This window comes from Polypterus senegalus, chromosome 7 (genome assembly GCF_016835505.1).
Source record: "Polypterus senegalus isolate Bchr_013 chromosome 7, ASM1683550v1, whole genome shotgun sequence".
Taxonomy (NCBI): domain Eukaryota; kingdom Metazoa; phylum Chordata; class Cladistia; order Polypteriformes; family Polypteridae; genus Polypterus; species Polypterus senegalus.
The window spans coordinates 153,338,991-153,351,790 of record NC_053160.1 but is presented as its reverse complement, the minus strand read 5'-3'; the positions used below and the strand labels follow the sequence as shown (position 1 = coordinate 153,351,790).

Below are 12,800 nucleotides of genomic sequence, written 5' to 3'. Positions count from 1 at the left end.
AAGCCTTACAGTAGAAAAGTGGGCCACAGAATCAGTTAAACTGGGTGGAGTAAACCATGGCACATGTTATTTCATTTGATTTAACAAAGAGTTGTTAGCATATTGTCAGTGTGTCACAAAATGTGTATGTTTATTAAAACACAGCATACAAGTGTGAGTTGTGGACTAAGCTATGTTTTCTTTTATTGTAGGTCCAGTATGCGCGGGTGTGGTTGGCCTAAAAATGCCCAGATATTGCTTGTTCGGCGATACCGTCAATACAGCATCTCGAATGGAGTCAAATGGAGAAGGTAAGCAGTTAAAAGCCTCCAAGACTCTGTTTATAGTCATGTTTTCTTCCAAGTTTTCTAATTTCAACCCAGAGTTCAGCTTGGTTAGCGACTTGACATAAGTTAGCTGATTATGTGAGGCTGCAGTGAACGGGTGTCCCATTCAGTGCTTGTCCTTGGCTAAAAAATAAAAGAACGGAGATTGTTGAGGGTGCATTTGTACTGTAAAGCTCTGAGATGTTAGCACTTGTGGACTTACACTTCTTTTTGTTGCCAGTTAAATTAGTTTGCTATCCTCAGAAGAACTATTTGCTATGCCATGCTGAGATGGTGACAGCGTGGCTCTGGCTGGTTTGCCTTTTCATAGGCTCACGTGTGGTAGGCAATGAAGCTCCTCTTTTGAAGAATTGTCCACCAGCATGGATTGTTATCATTTCTGGCCTTGATGTTGCCACTCTTATTATTTCATGCCTCCCCCTGTGCCATTTACAATGCTTTATTTTATCCTGTTTTAGGAACCATGCAGTTTGGCATTTAGTGACAAAGACATTAATGCTTGTGTGCTAGTGCCTCACAGCTACAGTGACCAGGATTCAGCTGCAAGCCTGGTCACTATCTACATAGAGTTCCTGGCAATGTTTTAAAAGCTTCATCATCTTGCCTAGTAAAGAAGAAAAATAGAATAGTCAGCAAAGGAGGACTGGTCTCCACATATTATTATTATTATTAATATTATTAATTACATTTACAGTATATAGCATTCAAACAGCTTTAGATTGTGAGTATGGACCCATTTCAAACACAACCAATGTGTAGCATCAACCTAGATGATGTGACGGCAGCCATTATTGGGCCAGTTCACTCAACACACATTAGCTGTAAGGTGGTAATTTAGAGACAGGGATAGTTCAGAGGCCAGAATGGATGCGTTAAGGTGGGCAATTTAGCCAGGACATCGGAATAACCCCTACTCTTTTTGAAAGATGCCCAGGGATCTTTAATGACCACAGAGAGCCATGACCTCAGTTTTACATCTCATCCAAAGGATGGCACAAGTTTTACAACACAACGTCCCCATCACTGCACTGGGGCATTGGGTTCCACACACAGACCAAAGAGTAAGCACCCCCTGTTGGCCTCACCAGCACCAAACCTAGCTTTTCCTAGATAGTCTCCCATCCAAGTAATAGCTGGGCCCAAACATGCTTAGCTTCGACTAGATGACCTGGTTTTTCTAGGCATCCTGATTTCCTTTGGCATCCCAAAAATGTACTGTGCGTGCCCAGGAATGTCATGGTGCCCAATTTAGGTTTGTTTCAGCCTTGTGCACAAAGCTGCTAGCACTGGCTGCAGCTCCAAGTGATGGTTAGAAAATAAACAGTTTGGGTTTATTATTAACTTCCCAATAAAATAAATATCTGTAGTGAAACAATAACCATAAGCACACAATGCAGCCAACAAGAACATTTCTTGCTTCTGAAGGTGCTTCACCTACTCTGTACATTTGAGACTGCAGGTACGGTTTTGTTGCCAACTCCTCCCACACAGAATAACATCTTTGATTAAGCAGAGCTCAAGTGATGTGTGCCTTTTACAAGATGTGCATTCACAGTCAAAAGCCAGAATAGTCACTTAGTAGCATTCTGGTTTGCTTCCGAATGACTAATATTTGCTGAGTGCAGAGACCCTATGGTTTTTAGTTTTTGTGGTGACTCAAGGCAAATGTCCAGCCATGGCCTAACACCCACCAACCTAGTTCTCCCAGATAGCAGACATGTAAAGTGAATATCTTAAATACAATGATATATGACTGACAAGAATAAAGGACAGGGGAGTAAACACAAAACATTCTACCATAACACACGAGGAAGTTATGCTCAGACTAACACACTTGTGGCACAGCATCTGGAGTTTTGTATGAGGTACTGGTCACCACACGACAAGAAAGACAAAGCAGCACATAAAGCTGTGTAAGAGGACAGGAACCAGGTATAATTTAGGATTTAAAGACATGTTCTACTCTGACAAACTCATAGAATTAATCCTGTTTAGTCTGGAACAGAAGAGACTGAATGGGGACCTAATTCAGGTATTCAAAATTCTCAAAGGCATTGATAAAGTAGATCCTGAAGAATTCTTTCAGCTTACTCGAGGACTCATATTAAATGGAGCTGCATTTAGGAGTGAAGCACTTCTTTACACAAGGAGTTGGGAGAATCTGGAAAACTACCGAGACGTGTAGTTGAAGCAAAAACCTTTAAAAGGCGCTTGCATGAGAAACTGGGACAAACAAACTTTTGGACTGAATGTCCTCTTCTTGTTTATCAAATTTCCTGTGTTCTTATTCCCAGCATAGTGACACCACAATACATCATACAGTCATAAAGTCTGATAATTACTCTAGCTCGCCAATGTAATTGTAAACGAAAAATGCTAACCAAAATATCCTGGTGCTGGTCCCCAAACAAATATTTGTTTTTTCCTAGACATAACAAAATCAGATGATTCCACGCACTGCTTTTCACCCTGCTGACACACGATTGCACTGCCTAGTCTAGCTCCAATCACATCATCAAATTTGTTGATGATTCAATGGTGGTAGGCCTCATCAGTAACAACAATGAGTCAGCATACAGAAAAAAGGTCAACCATCTGACAGCCTGGTGCAGTAACAAGAACCTGTCTCTCAACATCTCCAAAACAAAAAAGAGATGGTTGTTGATTTTACAGAGTCCTGTTCAGTTCATAGTCTACTCCACATAAATAGCTCCATCATTGAGAAGGTAGGAAATATCAAGTTCCTTGGAGTTCATATCACTGAGGACTTCCCCTGGAGCCTCAACTGTTCATCTGTCACCAAAAAAGCACACCAATGGCTCATTCATGGAATGGTATTGTAAAACAGTCAGAGAAATGTAAATCCTTGGGCTTGGACCAGCAAATAGCCAAAGAAAACACCCCTTGCTCTTCTTTCCTTCTTTCTGTTTTTCTCACAGTCATTTCCCTTTAAACATCCCTGCAACTTTTCTCTGATGGAGAACGGTGTGGTGCTGCAGTGATGGTGTTACAAAATACACTGGAAGAAAAAAGCCCACTAGCTATGTGAAGCCTCTACAACTTGAGCAGTAAAAGTTTTCTTTTGACTATTGTAGTCATGTGATGGAACGACCAAGTCCAAAAGGAAATGTTGCGGCACCAACCGGGTCATCCAGTTTAATTGGTTGAGTTTTCAAAGTAAAACAAGTGCAAGTTGGCAAGGAAAAAGGCACAAAACAAACTAACAAAATGTAGCTTTCTCAAGGCTGGGACAGTCTGCTCTTTCAAGCAGGCCAATTATTGTCTCCTTGGTCCACAATTAGACGCCTCCTTCAAGGAGTATCCAGGCTTTATAGGGGTCTGACCAGAAGAGGTGGTGTCAGTTGCCCACACAGGGCGACTTCTCAACCCTGGGGAGGAAAAAGGGAGAAGATCCAGTAGCAACAGAGCCCCTTCTCGTCCTGGGATGGATGAGCCCAGAAGGTACTCCTCTGTCGTGCATGCATGACACTATATTTGCTAAAAAGATTTTTGTAAGCTCTTTGTGTAGAATGTAGGGCTCACATTCAAATGGGATGACTTATATGGAGAAATATTTTTTGACAAAATAGAAATAAATAAATGCATTGTAAAATAGAGAAATAAATACATAATAAAAAATTATTTGTAAGCGTAAATAATTAAATGTACTTATTTAAATATTATTAAAAATTATTTCATTTATTTTTTTCAGTGAAAACTCATGTAACATAAAATACGTAAAGACTGATAGGGTGCGCTCTAGCAAGACTTATCGTGGCCATGTAAAGTGAATTTCAATAAAACGTCAGTCTGTTAGAAACAATGACCGGCCAATGGTATGAACCTATTATATCAGATCTTTCATGATCGTAGTGTGCACGTAATATGGAAAGGTTTATTAATCCTTTCATCTTCATTCTGAGCTAAAACTCAAGCTGACAGAGCAGTTTTTATTTTATTTTTTTCATGGTTTCTCTTCGTACCCGGAAAATACTTGATAAAAATTTTGCTTCCATTATGTAAAATTCACGAGAAGAAATAAATAAGGGAAACATAAAGTTCAAATGAGCACACAAAAGAAACACATAACCTTGACTATGCATTGGACATACCTATACAGGTCTTCAAACCCTATCTGCCAGGTGGGATGTCTTACCCACTTGCACATGGATGAATGGCCATCTGCATTTGTTTTATGCCTCCTGCGTTTCCTTTTCAGCTTTGGCTTTTTCCTCCTGTTTCCTCCAATGAGCCTTCTCCCCAAGTTCTTCTCCAAATTCTAATCTCAGTACATCTTGCTGCAGCCTGTGGCAAAGATTGAGGCTGGATGTTTCAGGTGGGGCTGGATGTTGGTGGCATGCAACTACAGTCTCAGTTATTCAAAGAACCTGATAATGTGTTCAGGTGCAACGGTTCTGTTAAACTAGTGAAATGTTGCTCACATATTTTAAATGATTTAAATGATCTTGGGCATCCTGGCTCTAAAAATGAAAGGGGATGGGAGAGTGAGTGAGAGAGACAGACAGACAGAGAAAGAGCGCAGCTGACATCACCAGGAAGAACTCCACTAACAGCCTATCTTTACTTAGGAGACAAGGAAGCTGATTTAAAGGGCCATTGCAGTCCAGAAGGTCATAGTTTACTGTAATTAAATATAAAGATTTACACGTAGGAACTAAAAATGTTAGGTTTTACACAATGGGAGGTCTGAAAATTGAAAGTACACCTTGTGAGAAGGATTTAGGAGACATAGTGGACTCAACACCTTCTACTGCCAGATGGTGTTCAAAAGCCATTAAGAAGGCTAACAGAATGTCAGGTTACATATCACGATGTAAAGAGAACAAGTCAATGGAGGTTATTATGCTCAAGCTTTATAACACACTCGTAAGGCCTCATCTGGAATACTGTGTACAGTTTTGGTCTCCAGGCTACATAAAGGACATACAGTAGCACTGCTGGACAAATCCACAAAAGACTCACTAGGCTGATTTCAGCGCTACGGGGGATGAATTATGAGGAAAACCTAAAGGAGCTGAGCCTTTTCAGTTTAAGCAAAAGAAGATTAAGAGGAGACACGATTGAAGTGTTTAAAATTTAGTCCAGCAAAAATTCGAGGCCAAAGTTGGAAACTTGTTACGGGTAAATTTTGCACAAACATAAGTTTTTCCTTACACTGAGAATCATAAACACATGGAATAAGTTATCAAGGAGTGTGGTAGAGTGTAGGGCTTTAGGGACTTACAAATTTGGCTTGATTTTATTTTGGAAGAATTAAGTGGATAGGACTGGCTCACTTTGTTGGGCTGAATGGCCTGTTCTTGTGTAGCTTGTTTTAATGTACTCCTTTAGCTCATATTGGCATGGAGGTGGATTTATGGATCCATTCAATTTTTGAAGGTTGTGAATTCACGACTAGCCACCAACAGTTACCACAGTGCAAATCAGTCGACTGAGAAGGCTCATGGTGTGCGATTGCAAGCCTCACGACACAACAATTGGCGTAGTCAGTAGCCTTTGCACTATGGTGGGAGTGGAGTGTAGTGTCGGTGCAGAGCTATGCAATTGAGCGTGAGCTGGGTGAGAGAAAGAGCCCAGAAGTTTTACCAGGAGGCACTCTGCTTACAGCCTGTCCTTACAGTATGTAAGAAATAAGGGAGTTCCTCCTTTAGCCCACACTGACAAGGAGGCTGATTTAGAGAGTCATTGGAGCCTAGAAGTTCATGGGTTTGTGGCTCTCCACAGACAGTTACAACAGTGCAAATCTGCAAACCGAGAAAGCCTGTGTTGTGTGTGAGACCACAACAAAACAGCTTTATTAAACTGTATTGCATTTAGTATCTTATTAGAGTCTGTTTTCATAATTAATGTTATTATAGAATTAGTTGTTTCCACTTTCATGTACTGTATCATAGTGTTACTTGAGCAAAATGGAGCTGTTTTTAGAGGTAAAGGAAAACATTTTTCAGTATAGATTATTGTTAAATATGTGTTGAAATTGCAACAACTCACCATTCAAAGGGGTATTCAGGAATGCACCATCTTTCCTAAATTAAGGAAGCATGTAGCTTAGAATTACATGTATCTCATTCTCTTGGGCTTCTTACCAGCCTACCCCCATAATCATTTCCAGGGTCAGAGACTCACCTTTCTTTGCCCACAGGGACACCTTCTAGTGGCTCCTGCTGTCCCTGCACAAAGCCACCCACACGCCCCTTTGGATTTTCTCATAGTATGATACATTTTACTTCATAACATGTAATTACTACAAACTTTCAAAGAATGGTTTTCTGTTGTGTTCCTTATAAAGTGAACTAAAATCTCCTTAGGCATTATTGTAGTTGAAATGCTTTTGTGATTTGTGTAAATTATTTAAAAAAAAATTCTTGTGGTCTGCTTGAATGCATGTGCTATAATACTTGGTGAGAAGTGGAAAAAAATGAAATGTTGAGTCTTTTGGTACAGCCACAAGCATTGAATAATGGTGAAATGTTTTACAAAACCTGTCTTGTTCAGATTAGCTCACTTCATCAAATGACATGGGTAAGATTTGCTTTCCTTTTTGTGCCTTTCAGCCTTGAAGATTCACGTTTCCTCAGCAACAAAAGAGGTTCTGGATGAGTTTGGTTACTTTGTACTGGAATTGCGTGGTGATGTGGAAATGAAGGTAAGAACGACTAAAGTGGGAGTCGAAGGACACGCGAATGTCACGAGAGCTACCGTACATGCGCCTGCTGCTTGCCCTTCGGCTTACAAAACCTTTGCTCTCCTTGGCATTTATGCTTGGCATGGAACAAAATGTCATATTCTTGAAAATCACTCATAAGTGCACATTCATTTAAATATTGGCTTAGCTCTTTCAAAAAATATAGAAAGCCTTGAAGAACATATTGCAAGTGACCGTGCTGTCAGAGGCGAAAATTTTAGATTGCACATTAGTCTACCTGTATGTTCATCTTAGTACTGCTATAATCAAAATGAAAGAGCAAAAAAATTAAAAAAGCAAGTTTTGATTTTAATTATCAATATTTATTTGATCATTGTTTCCATCGTGACACTGTTTTGGAATAAGTGGGTTTGAGAAATTAACGAGTGAAGTTTGTAAGTCAATCGCTTAAAATCTGGGGCCTCATGAATAAATGGTGTGTACGCATAGAAATGTTGCGTAAGAACTTTTCCACGTTCAAATCGCGATGTATAAAACCTACACTTGGCGTAAAGCCACGCACTTTTCCACGGTACCTCAAACCTTGTCGTACGCAAGTTCTTCACTCGGTTTTGCAGACTGGCGGCACCCAGCGTCAAAGCAAAATACTGTTCCTGTGTGGTTACTCTTTTATTTTCCTGACGTGGCTTTATAAATACACTGAAACTAACCTCATATTGTTTATTAGTGTAATGCATCTGATTGTAATTAACTTGTAACAATATAATGGTCCAGGGAATAGCCATAGTATTCCAAATACCATAACTGCTTTAGCGTTGTTACTCTCACAGCACCTTCTTCTTCTTCTTCTTTCAGCTGCTCCCGTTAGGAATTGCCACAGCGGATCATCTTTTTCCATATTACTCTCACTGCACCACTCAGAGTATTTATATCACTGTATCTGAGTGTGAATCACAGCAGCAGCTGAACAGAAAGAGAATTGTCGGTATACAGCTTCAAGCACATGCTACCTCAGCCACGGTAAAACGTTTCAAAGCCTTTCCTGTACGGACCACACGGTTTAGAAACAGTTTCATCCCAAGAACTATAAACTTACTCAATCAAATGCACCTTGTAGAACTGTTGGTACTTATAAGTACAATTACCTCACTGTAAACTTGCACTACAGTTATAATATTGCACAACCTGTGCCACTTTATAAAGTGCGTATTTACATATGATGACGGTATCATTTGTAAGAAGAAATGCAGCAAAATATGTTGATTATATTAAACAGATAAAACTTTAACTTCATTTAAATAATCTGTATTCTTTACTGGGACTGTCGTGAAGGATAGAATAATTAAACGTACTACGAAGGTATTTCAATGTTCCTTAAATGGTTTAATGAATCGGGGCTCTAAGCTTACAGATAGCTTAACGTCTATTACAGCGCTGATTGTGTGGCGATCGGTTACTTGGAGAAAGAAAAGCAAGGACTGCAGTGGCGGCTACGCCAATATACAGTATATTGAATATAAAACAGAAAAAGAAAATAACAACACATTTAAAAACGCAACGACAAATTTCGGCAAAAGTTAAATGCTTGTGTCATGAGCATGAGGCGGCTATGCAGTGTCCGCAACGTACGTGGCCATCCACTGTGCATAAGATACCATATTGACATTGGCGGGCGAAGAAGCCACCGATTCTTCCTCTGCCCAGGGCCGCAAGCTGCCCCGAGTACTGCTGCAATAAATTATTTCATCGAAGGTCGCACACAATCACTGCGCCGTGAAACTCATGTTTAATAACGTGCTTTAACTCCTATCATCATGAAAATGATATCACGTATACATCTCAGTATTTTAGTTATTCAGAGAGCTGTAATATCACGAACGTAATGGATTCTGTGTCCAGTTTGAGGAAGAGAGCCGGTTTAAGAAGCAAGTAGTGATTCCCACACATAGGCACATAGAAAATCAAATACAAAACAAAGCATTTAACGTGCTACTTTAATTACGACATGATTTAAGAAACTTGTTAATTACATGATTTTAAGATGAAGTTTATGATGTTCTACTTTAATGACAAAATAAACTACATGATTAAAGTGGAAATTTCGAGATTGAAGTTGACATTTCGTGCTTTTTCACCACTGTGTGACTTTTTTTTTCTGTACCCTAATAAGCTTTCATATGACACTCAGACAGTGGGCTACAACTCGGCTTTTCATGGCGACTTTGATATGTGACTTCTTTTTTATTTCCGTCACTGTACGACTTTGTGAACCTGAGCTTTCAAGTTTCTCCAACACGCTATGTCACTCGATCAACTTCCTTTTGTTGATTATACCACAGTTTAATTGAACAAATAGTATGTTTTTCCTTTGCCTCCAATTGGTATTTGCTGAAATTCTTATATTTTCCCCCCTGCTTTTCCCATTGTCTTTTCACAGAAGGCTGAGCTTAAGGGCGATTTATATTGATTTGCATATTCAAAGAGGCGTAATTCTGGGAGGAGTTGGGGCGGGACATAATGCGCGTGCACGAGCGTTAGTTTTCACGCTGACCGAGATTTATGTAGCAGAAGAACGTGTAAGTTGGAGTATGCACAGATTCCTGCATCTGGATTTTTCTGTGCGTAAGCACATTTCGGCTTTTGTGCTTACGCCATGTTATAGTGCGAATTCTACGCACGGCGTTATACATGAGGCCCCTGGTCATTGTCTGATCCTGGGAAAGTTAATTATTTACATTTATATTTATTTGCTTATTAAACACTTACCCAAAGTGGCTTATGAAAGAGTTCAATATAATCGAGTAAACATCAGTCAGGGGTTGGTTTCGAAAAAGTGTGATAGGAAAAGTTAACGAAATTGATCATCACAAGCGACAAGCTCTGAACAAAATACAAGGGAGTTACAAATTCCTAGGTTACAAAACCTAACAGCTAATATTAGACAGAAATTCACCAAACTAGAGTCTTCAAATGCTTTTTAAACAAATTGAGGCAGTCAGAGTTTTGAATGGAGGAAGAGAATTCATTTCATCAGCTAGGAGCTACACATGAAAAGAATTTGGACTGAGATTTGGCACCACATAGAGATGGTATCACCAGACGCATCAAAACCAGACCTATGTGGTCGAGAAGGAGCAGAAGACCTCACAAATGTTTCAGTACATACACAGTAGGTGTTGATCTATTGACTACTCTGTAAGCAAGCGTCAAGGATTTGAACTTCATATGTGTCACTACAGGAAACCAATGTAATGATCTGAAAAGAGTAGTGACATGTGCACGTGCACACCTTAACAGGTTGAATACCAGGCGAGAATTTCATAAGTCACACAGTGTGGAATTAGTATGGAAATATCAAAATTACCTCAGTAAGCCAAATATGTTAAAGACTTTGGTGAAATAAAGCTGCACAAAGGTTGTTATTCTGTGGCATCTTAACATGAGGGAATTGGGATCAAGTCATGGTTTGGTCACCATCTATGTAAAGTCGACATGGTCGCACCATTTCCTCATGAGTCTTCTACACATATTTTGTAATCGTTATATTGGACACAAAGTGTTATAACAGAGCATCTTGGGATAATGAAACTGGGCCCACTCAGGCGACATTGTACAAAACAATCATGTAAATTTATATTGAAGACCTGTACTGGTTAGTTGTCAGTTGTAATCCTCAAATAGAGTAATCATTTTTTCTCTTGTTGTAGTTAGAAATCAAAAGCTGGCTGATTACATTACATCTAGAGTTGCCCGCAAACCAAATGCTAACGTGTTTGTAGTGTGTACTGTTCATATGCTGGCATTTGCTTTGGGGTACAAGCCTTGGAAACAACCACTCTCACCATGTACCATGTTTTTAATTCAAATGTTTTTAAATACCTAATGTGATCAACACAGTTCTAGTCAAAACTCAGAAACAAGACAGTTACTTACTGTGTAATGCTACTCACTAATGAGATTAAAACCGATTGCTTCACTACTGGGTCCCGTACTTGGCACCTTTTACAGTTACTTCCTGCCTTGCACACTGCGTCCTGTGCCACCAGGATGGGGTTCCAATCCTGCAACCAAGAACTGCACAATGATAGACGGCTAGACTGAACGTAGTTATTTTTCACTGTATACATCAAAATATTAATTCCAATCTGTATTTTTTTTTTCAAAGGGTAAAGGAAAGATGAGAACGTATTGGCTTCTGGGTGAAAGACAAGATGGTGCTGTAATGTGAGAAGAGTTTGTCATTGTCGGAAGATTTTTTTTTTTTTTTTGCAGAAAACAACAGTAGAGTATTGGTGCAGGCTAATGTTTATTTGTTTTAAAATAAATCCTGACCGTATTTGTTAACTGAAATTGTGATTACACTTTTTGTAAAAAAAAAAAAAAATACATAAAAATAAATTAACCTTTTGCCAACAAAGGTATTTGGGGTATATTATACCTTGTTAAAGCTGCAAAAATGTATAAAATAATTTTTATGAAGTCATTTATTTCTCATGAAAGTGAGTACTTTTCAAGGACAAACCCTTATTTTTTGTGCTTTCTATATTAAGATTTATATGATGTGTTGGGAAATGAATAATGAATAGATATAATATTTTTTCCTTGTACAAGCTGTATATATGTTTACCTAAGATTGCTAAATATTTTGTTCAAATAAAAGAAATAAAATGCTTTTTAGTTGTTGACTTTACATAAAGTTACATAATGTTCAAGTTGTTTCTGGAGTATTTCAATGGGGAGGGAGGCTTTACCTGAAACTTAATTTTTACCGGATGATAAAAGTTTACGATATGTCATGTCAACAATGTTTTTATGAATTGCAGTTTGCCATCACTCCTGTGTGGTGTTTCCACATTATTATTATTTAAATGTCTGTACTTTTTTTATCTCAAACTACACCATTTAGTGCAATACATTTTATGGTCAATTTCATTTTGCGATGATCTATCCATGACTACAGCTATAATGTTTGAATTCATAATGGCTGTTGACAGGCATGCGACCAGAGTGCCACGTTACGTAGATACTCAAAACTATTTAGGATGGTGCTGTCCTTTGTTTAACTGCCAAGCTTTTGGGTTACCAAAAAAAGGTATTTTTAATTTGTGGTCAAGACCTCCTTGGCAATATTTGCTTTTACTTTGATTTTTTGGCTCTTGTTTTGTTTGTTTTGTCAGAGTACTTAAATGCCAGTCCATCCCATGATTACTCTTTACTTACATTTGTTTTTATATTTCTTCATTTCTTAATCCTTGCTTTTCCTTGGGTCTCAGACCAGCTTTATAATCACCTAACTAATATAAATACTTGAGCAACACATTCATTCAAAACCATCTGGATATAAATATATGGTTGAAAAAAAAAACAGCCTTTTGGAAATATAATTTGGCTAAACACAAGCCATGATAAGAAAAGAGGATGTACTCTTAAACAAAAGCTGTAAGCCTGTGAGATAATGCCAAATTAACTGAGAAGAAAATGCTGTACATACCTTCTACTTTGGCTGCATACAAAACACTGTGCATACTAATGACGATATTTTCCTCTCAGCTCCAGTGCACTCGCGCAGCCTGATGGGAATTGTAGTCCTAACGTCAATGCTATTTTATGAGTTGCCCTTCCTCCCATTACAACTCCTATGACATATAACCCATATTTTCAGTTGGATCAACAGCAAGTTATAAGCAAAATTTCATGAAAACCTGTTCAGTCATTTTTTTTATGATTTGTCGAACAGACACACAAACAAATGAAAAATGGCTTATGATTTTATTTATAAAGATATGTAAATATTTTTTTTTTATTGA

General features: G+C 38.5%; 1 protein-coding gene across 1 annotated transcript in view; it reads left to right on the top strand.

Annotated features, from left to right (window-relative positions):
- Window positions 1-11,637, top strand: part of LOC120532921 (atrial natriuretic peptide receptor 2) — a 186,264-nt gene extending 174,627 nt beyond the window's left edge. Inside the window, exons 17-19 of the mRNA XM_039759411.1 lie at window positions 192-290; window positions 6,902-6,993; window positions 11,159-11,637. Of these exons, the coding sequence (XP_039615345.1) occupies window positions 192-290; window positions 6,902-6,993; window positions 11,159-11,221 (254 nt within the window). The 3' untranslated portion in view covers window positions 11,222-11,637. The remainder of the gene's footprint in view (window positions 1-191; window positions 291-6,901; window positions 6,994-11,158) is intronic.
- Window positions 11,638-12,800: the final 1,163 nt, after the last annotated feature.